The 8,019-nt window shown below is 47.9% G+C and overlaps 1 protein-coding gene across 2 annotated transcripts; it reads left to right on the top strand.

The window, feature by feature from the left end:
- The first annotated feature begins 414 nt into the window (after nt 1–414).
- On the top strand, nt 415–5,066 carry Spata19 (spermatogenesis associated 19). Of its 2 annotated transcripts, XM_005346976.3 has the most exons (7): nt 415–613; nt 781–837; nt 1,331–1,423; nt 1,551–1,642; nt 3,767–3,844; nt 4,215–4,282; nt 4,926–5,066. In XM_005346976.3, exons 1-6 carry the CDS (start codon nt 536–538, stop codon nt 4,279–4,281), a joined length of 465 nt encoding a protein of 154 aa, XP_005347033.1. In that variant the 5' UTR covers nt 415–535; the 3' UTR covers nt 4,282; nt 4,926–5,066. The 2 variants fall into 2 exon arrangements, with proteins under 2 accessions (XP_005347033.1, XP_013201674.1); XM_013346220.2 differs by lacking the exon at nt 781–837 and having other exon boundaries at nt 427–613.
- The last annotated feature ends 2,953 nt before the right edge of the window (nt 5,067–8,019 follow it).

Genomic DNA, 8,019 nt, shown 5'->3' on the forward strand with positions numbered 1-8,019 from the left:
CCTGAGTCTTTCTGTCTATTCGCTAGGAATCCCCTTTGTATCTATTCGCTAGGTATGCCCTTTGTATCTATTCGCTAGGCATCCCCTTTGTATCTATTCGCTAGGTATGCCCTTTGTATCTATTCGCTAGGAATCCCCTTTGTATCTATTCGCTAGGTATGCCCTTTGTATCTATTCGCTAGGAATCCCCTTTGTATCTATTCGCTAGGTATGCCCTTTGTATCTATTCGCTAGGAATCCCCTTTGTATCTATTCGCTAGGTATGCCCTTTGTATCTTGCCCGGGGAATTTACTGGGGATAGTTTATCCTCCTCTCCTAAGTCCCCTCTTCTCTGAGATGTCATAAGGAAGAAGTCTTCAAACCCCTCTTTTCCCTCTGCACTCTGACCCCGGAAGTTGAAAGAGGTCATTGTCACATCATCACTCATCAACCAATGGGGGGGGCCCTCCTTTCGACTACCTTCCTATTCCATAGAAGTTCTCAGGCAGCTTCAATGGAAGGAGGGAGCCAAGAAGGCCCTCTGTAAATCTCAAGATGATCATTACAACATGGATTGTGTACATCTTTACCCGGAAAAGTGTAGGGCTACCCTTCCCACCAAAGGCAAACTCGGTGAGTGGTGGTGGCGGCCACATGGAACTGGGATATTCCATCTTCTCTCCACTGCGGTTCTGGTGTGCTTCACAGACACCCCACAACATGTCACAGTGGATAGCAGTAGTGGTGGCGGGTGGGTCTCTAGGGTTTCTGAGGTCATCATCTTAACCAATGTGTTCCAGGACATTGAAGTTGTGGAAAGTGAAGCTGTATCCATAGTGCAGCATTGGTTGAACAAAGTGAGTAGAATTCTTCTAGGACTCAGTGCCTCAAGTTCTAGAGCGCAGTTATCACTAGGGGGCAGGAACCAGGGCTCCACTCTCTATGTACTGAGAAACTCAAGTTTGTGTCTAGAGTTGGCTTTAATTCATTCTAATGTCTGAGAGGATGTGGGGTTTTGTGTTGGCATCACTACTCACCGACTTATCAAACATCCTAGAGGAGGGAATTCTACTCAAGATCGTCCCCCAAGTACTTTGGAATAGGGCTGAGGGCTTAGGGGAGGTCCCAAAGGTTGGGAGGGGAATAGCAATGGAGGAGCTTTGTGTAGAAGCTGGGAGGAATGGAGAGAGAGTGGGGTGTGTGTGTGTGTGTGTGTGTGTGTGTGTGTGTGTGTGTGTGTGTGTGTTGCGATGGGAGGGGCACAGGGGAAGGAAGAAGAGAGGGGGCCTGGAAAGCGATCAGATGGAGCCTGGTACTTCAAGAGGGAAACTCTTCACCTTCCCCTTCCAGACAGAAGAGGAGGCTTCTCAGAACATAAAGGAGAAGATGTCTTCCAACATCCCTCCCACTCACGGACACGACATACATGTGACCAGAGATTTGGTAACTGAGAGTTTGTGGGGAAGTGGGGGTGACAATGTGTGGTGAGGGATTTTGGGCAAAGGGCACATCCCAGCTGTGGGCGTCCACACTGACTGGTAACCACACGTATTCAATCTTGATTTCCCAGGTGAAGCACCAACTCTCCAAGTCTGATATGTTAGCAGACCCTAATCAGGAAGTCCTGGAGGAGAGAACGAGGATCCAGTTTATAAGATGGAGGTACAGTACCCAGGGAGCAGCGCAGCCTCCTGAGCAGGCTCATTAGTTCTAGAGAAACCATCTCTGCTGGCAGAGAAATTCCTCAGTCATGCTTTGGCGACTTACAGCAAGAGTCTTGCTATCTGGAAGGCTTAGCTCCTTTATATGTTTCTAAATGACCTCAGCAGCTGGGGAACTGGTCTTGCTCTCTATTTTCCTAAATGCTTCTGAATATGTTTCGGATTCTTGTTCTTTTTGCTCTTGAATTGTTCAGAAGTGGCAGCACTTGAAAGCGCCGAAAGAAAATAGCTCTTAAAACGCAAAAGCCAAAGCGCTCCTCTGCGACTCTGCAGTGCGGAGAGCCTGGCAGTGCGGAGGTCTCCGGGCACCGGAAGCAAGAACTTGTGACAAAGCTACGTTGTCACCTTCCTGCCACCTTGGTGCAGCCCGTGTCCTCACAAGCCTTACTTGGTCCCGAAGATGCTGTAACTCCAGGTGTGGGGCGCGGGTGGGGGTGGGGTGCTGAAGTCACCCGACTCCTGCAGAGGCATCCCAGTTTTGTTCCCTGAAGTCCATCAGGGCCAGATCATCACATCCTTCCTTCCTCGAGCTAGTCCATGTGTGACCAAGGGGCTTGTTCTTTCCTCTGTCGCCTCTGGTCATGTTGTCCACTTTGCTCTTCTCTTGGGGGAAACTGCGTTCCTCAGCAAGCTTAGTTTTGCTTCAGGGTTCTGGTATTCGTGAGTTTACTTTGCCAGTGCCAACGTATTGTAGAGTGTTTGAATGTGTACTGACTCCTCTAGGGAGGAACAACCAATGGTGGGATTTCAGAGCCCCCAGAGAAGAGATTTTCCCTAGAAAAGCATTGAGGTCTTCAGCATTACTGACTTCAATCCCAGCCTCTCCTTGCTTGAATTGGACTCTGGAGTTACAAACATTACTCTCCTTGGTTTGGACCAACCTCATCTTCTAATATTGCTTTAATCTTGGCTATACAATTAGTGTAAGATTTCCGAGGCAGGCGTGAAGCATCAGTTGTTTCTCTACGTGTTATTTCTCCACTCTGAATTTTCAGTGGAGATTGGAAGTGAACAATCTGTTCTTTCCCAGAATGCACTGATTCTGGGGTTTTCTTAATAGTTCTGGTAGCAGGTGGTCAGGTGATAACTTTGTGTGAGGCAGCACTGGCTTTTCATTCTTTTAGTAGGTGTGCATGCATCAGCCTGTGCTTGCTAACTGGTCTGGAGGAGGAAAAAGAGCCAAGTACAGCCCCACATTCCATGGCTGTATACATTAAGCAGACAGTAGGGTGTGTGGAAGTTAGTGTTAGGGAAGCCTGGAGGAAGGTCTGAGGGCACAACTTGAGACTCAGGCTGCACATTTATTAGGCATTGCTGCCAGATCATCTCAGGAAGCTCAGAGTGGCTCTTTGATAGGGTACTATTATCTGATTAACAGGAAACTGAGGAGAAAAAGAGAGCCCTGTAGCCTGGGCATCCCAGTGCCGAGGCTCCTGTTTTCCGAGGGTCCCCTTCCCCTTAGGTTGGGGACCGTTAGCCTTGCCTGCTTTATCTCCTACGGGCTCCAACTGGTTCCTCCTGGTAGGAGCCACAGTCACAATCATACCCCCACCTCTCTGTGGGCAGAGGGGGAGGCCAGACAGAATTTGGGCCTCAACCATAAGGGCACCACAGCCAAAGAAGTGGGTATTTCATGGGCACCATGGGACTGGAGGGGAGGAGTGGGACATGGCATGAGAAAAGACAGGAAGCAGACTAGAGAAGGGAAGGGAATGTCAGCATAGAGAAAGAATGCAAACAGTGACCTGTGTCATGGGACCAATCCTAAGAGTCTATAATGAAATGAGAGAGGAATTTGGAGTGGGGAGTGCTGCGCTTCAATTACCCTGCTGGTGGCCAGCTTCTCTTTCCCTGTATCCTTGGAGCCATAGGCTGTCTTCACACAATGGCTAGGTGACTGTGAGGTCCTTTGTTATTTAAGAAACAGAAGAGTGGGGGTGGGTTCTTAGGTGCATGCATCTGGAGTCCCTGCTACTGTTCCGGTAGTGCCGATTCCAGTAGCCTTGCTAGACTCAGCTGTTATGAAAAGCAGCTGAGGACCCCATGGTGCAATGGTGTTTTCCAGCCACACCCGTATCTTCCAAGTGCCAAGCGAAATGATAGAAGATGTCATGCAGGATCGCATAGATCAAGTGAGACAAAGGTAAGTTCTCGTGACGAATTGCCTTGTGTGCCTACCTGGGTACACGTGGGTGGGGATGACGTCAGTCAGCTGCCCATCCCAATCATCTGGTGGCTCTAACTTGAGTGGGGGCATGAAGTTCCAAGGGCTTCTTTCCTTTGTGGCCCACATTACGGTGGCCTTATCAACCTCCCATGGTACGCCCCTGCCATGACTCCAGGCTGAGGGCTTCCCTCCTGGACTTCAGTTCTGAAATTTACACACGATGATGGCTCAGGACTGTGCTTCCCACCCGGCCCATGCCCTGTGCCGCCGTTAAGGTATTGGGTCTAGGTAGGTTCTGGTGGTAGGCTATTTTCCATCTTGCTGTTTTCTCCTCTGCCCTCTGCAGCATATCTCACCTCAGGTGTGACTCATATGATGACCCAAGCTTCAAAGTGTCTTGCTCAGAATGCTAAGGTGAGGAGATCCATAGGTAAGGGTCTGGGTGGCTAGGGCGGCTAGCCTTGGTAGTGGAAGGGAGACCTAGCATGGGAAGCTTTTCGTTTTCCTGAGTGAGGAGTCTGCACTCAGAAGCAGTGAGGGCAGGGACAAGTAGATGTTGCTGTCCTAACTCTACTTTGAGATACAGGGTCTCAGTAGGAGTGAGGGCGTACAGAATTTGAACCTGCTACCGGCAAGGGACTTTTGGCCTTACATCCGCTACTTGGGCTTTGCACAATGCAGTTGGCCATAACTGAATGTTGTTCAGTTCTGGAAAGTGAAAGGCTGGAGGTGGAACCATTCCAATACAAGGAGCATGCCTGAAACAGTCACCGTGCCCTTTCCAAGAGAGATGGCCCTGGTAGCTGCTGTGGGGGTGGGGTGAAAGGCATGATTGACACGTAGCTGGAAGATACATGCTTAAAAAGCATCAGGAAATGCAATGTTAGCATTTATTAAGTGCTCTCTGTATGCCAGAGTCTGCACAGGACATGTTTTGTCCAGGGTTCTCATTGATCCAGAAAGTAGAGGACTTGTAAGTGAAGATGGGGAACAGACACTGGCTTCAACTGGCTGCACATTTTCATGAGGGCTCACTGAGCGCATCTCTGATTTCTAGGTTGAAGGCTGCCCAAGTCCATTAACAGCCCGTGTTCAAAGATGTCCACCTCATGTTTGACCTGAAGAGTGACTAGACTTGAGCAGAAAGACTATAGAGGTTGAGCCTTGGTTACCACCACGATGACACTGGAATCTTCTTGCTGAAGTGTTAATAAAGAGACATCTACCAAACAGCCCTGATGTTGGTGTAGATGGTATACTGTTCCTTCCTCTTTTTCTCCTTCCTTCCCTCCCTTACTTCTTCTGTTCCTCGCTCTCTCTCTCCCTCAATTATCCATGCATCCATCCGTGCATCCATCTATCTGTGCATTCATCCATGCATCAATCCATGCACCCATCCATAGCTCCATCCATCCATCGCTCCATCCATCCATCGCTCCATCCATCCATCGCTCCATCGCTCCATCGCTCCATCCATCCATCCATCCATCCATCCATCCATCCATCCATCCATCCATCCATCCAATTTTAGGTGCCTTGCAGGCCTGGTGCTGGGGGTACATAGCTACCTGCTATTCCACTGCCATGTGTTGCAGTCAGTGCAGGGGATCCCAGCACTTTTGAAGGGATGCTGGTGTGGACTGGGACGGGGGTTGGGCGGGTGAGGTGGATTTTCTGCAGGAGTTCTGGGGATTCCTGTATTTTATGCCCACTCATTGCTGCTTTAGCATCTTCCTTTATGTGGCTCTCAGTTTCTGGCCTGCATCCTTTTCTTTTCTCTCAGACTAACTTTAAATATTTCCTGCTAGACAGCTGAAGATTCTCTTCTGTTTTTGAGAGTGAGGAAGTCGTTATTTTTCCTTTTAGAAGGATGGCTGTGCAGGCTCCTGGATGCTGCTGGTGTTTCCATCCTTTCAGAATCTGAGTATTTCATTCTGCTCTCGCTCACACGGTTTCTGCACAGAGTTCTCAGCCTTGCTTGTTATAGACAGTGAGTTTTCTCTACTCTCTTTTTTTCACCACGTTTTTTTTTTTTAAAGATTTTTTTTGCATTCACTGCTTTAAGTGCTGAGTTTTGTAAGGCTTTTTCCACACAAGTTTTAAGGCATTTTGAGCACATTATCCCATTTCCTTTTCTCTCTCCTCTTCACTTCTGTGAGTCCCTTTCAGTCTTTTAGACAATTTTACTTCTATTTTTTGTGTTATATGCACATTCATGTATCTATATAAAATCTAGAATTCAGAAAGGAGAGGAAAATATGCAATGTCTGTCTTTCTGAGACTGAATTAATCTGCTTAATATGGTAATAGCCCGTTGCAACCATTTTCTTGCAAGTGACATAATTATGTTCTTTCTGCCTGAATAAACTCCCATTGGGCATATTTACCACATCTTCTCTACCCTTTGCTGACAGACCTCTATGTTGACTGGTTCCTGTATCCTGGACTTTGAATCTTTGAAGATGGCATGAATAGGCAAGGACCTTTCTTTTTCCCCTGTGCTTGGAATTCTTTGCGATCTCTGGAGTTGTTGTTGGGTGCCTGTCCTGAGTTTTGGGACGGTCTTACCCGTTACCACTCCAAATACTTTTGTGGCCTTTTTTCCTGTGCCCTTGATCATCCCATTACACACGCACTACAGAAATGTTTGGTGACTGACACGTAGCTCTTGGACATTCTGACCCCAGCTCCTATATGGTTCTTTGTTTTCTGTTGCTATTTCTTGCTTTTCATTGGTGATGGGAGCTGAACCCATGGCCTCATGCATACTGAGTGTACAAAGTGCCACTGAGTTACACACTTGGTCTGCATAATGTTATCTATTCATTGGTGTGTGTGTGTGTGTGTGTGTGTGTGTGTGTGTGTGTGTGTGCAGGATCTTCCTGTCTCCACTTCTCCTGCACTAGGAGTATAAGCCACCACATCTCGTTGTCTCTAGAGGTGCTGGGGACTCAGCTCAGTTCCTCATGCTTACAGAGTCTGCTCTTAGAGCAGAGCGCCTGCTGTTATTTCTTGAGACTCATGGATGCTTTGCTAACATTGTCAGTCTACTGATGAGCCCTTCAAAGACATTCTCACTTCTGTGTTGTATTTTCTTCTGGACCTTTCCCTTAGACTTTTCCTTAGTGTTTCCATCTTTCTGTTTATATTACCCATCTGTTCCTACATGCCCATGTGTTCCCATGGAGCCCTTGGTGTATTTATGGAAGTTGTTTTAAATTCCTGGCCTGATTATTTGCACACACCTGCTTCACACAAGTCTGATTCCGATAGCTGCTGTGTTCCTCCAGAATCTATGGCTTTTATTAATTGCATGTCTTGAAATTGTTTAATGGAAGGCAGACATGATGGATTAGGCCAAGGGACCGAGGAAAGCAGGTCTTTAGTGCCAGGTTTTCTGCTTAGCTGGCCAGGGGTAGCCTGCGTATGTTATCTCTTCCGAGGGTTTCCTTAGCTACTCCGTCGCAGACAGAACCTGAGGACTACAGTCTTTCAGCTGCCCTCTCTGTCGCCACGCAGGAAACTCCTGTGATGTGTGTGAGGAGGGACATCCAGGCAGCCCTGTGAAGAGGCCTCGCATTCACTGAGCCTGTTCCCTGGGCTATGACCTTCCCAACGGCTTCTTGGTTCTTCCATCGTCACTGTCTAAAGACTGGAAGTCTGGAGGGGGTGTGTGTGGAATTGGTCATTCCTCATCTCCTCACCTGGCTTGATTCTAGAGAAATTATTGCCATGAAGGCAAGCTTCTGTGGAGAAAAAGACAACATTGTGGGCCAAACAACATCACCCTCTCCCTCTCTTGGAAGGGTAAAGAAGTTTGGCTTTGTTCTTCACGGGGAAGATCTGGGGACAGTGTGGATGGAAGGACATGGCGTGAAGGTTCACGTCTGTGATGTTCTCTATAGTGGGCCCTCTGACTGAATGTGGTCAGGATCAATCCTACTCCACCTCCAGACAGTCTGCTACAGGGGAGGTTTTCCTGCTTCATCTCTGGTTCCAAGGAGGCTCTGGACAAGTTTGTCCATTCAACCTGCATGTTAGTGGGGAATCTGAGATGAGGCCTTTCTTTCTTTCTTTCTTTCTTTCTTTCTTTCTTTCTTTCTTTCTTCCTTCCTTCCTTCCTTCCTTCCTTCCTTCCTTCCTTCCTTTCT

The sequence above is a fragment of the Microtus ochrogaster genome, chromosome 5 (assembly GCF_000317375.1).
Source record: "Microtus ochrogaster isolate Prairie Vole_2 chromosome 5, MicOch1.0, whole genome shotgun sequence".
In the NCBI taxonomy this organism is placed as follows: domain Eukaryota; kingdom Metazoa; phylum Chordata; class Mammalia; order Rodentia; family Cricetidae; genus Microtus; species Microtus ochrogaster.

Coding starts and splice junctions, on each gene's coding strand:
- Spata19 (XM_005346976.3), top strand. CDS start 536: ATGATCATTACAACATGGATTGTGTACATCTTTACCCGGAAAAGTGTA. Junction 1,643..3,766: donor ATCCAGTTTATAAGATGGAG/GTACAGTACCCA, acceptor GGTGTTTTCCAG/CCACACCCGTATCTTCCAAG. Junction 3,845..4,214: donor ATAGATCAAGTGAGACAAAG/GTAAGTTCTCGT, acceptor TGCCCTCTGCAG/CATATCTCACCTCAGGTGTG.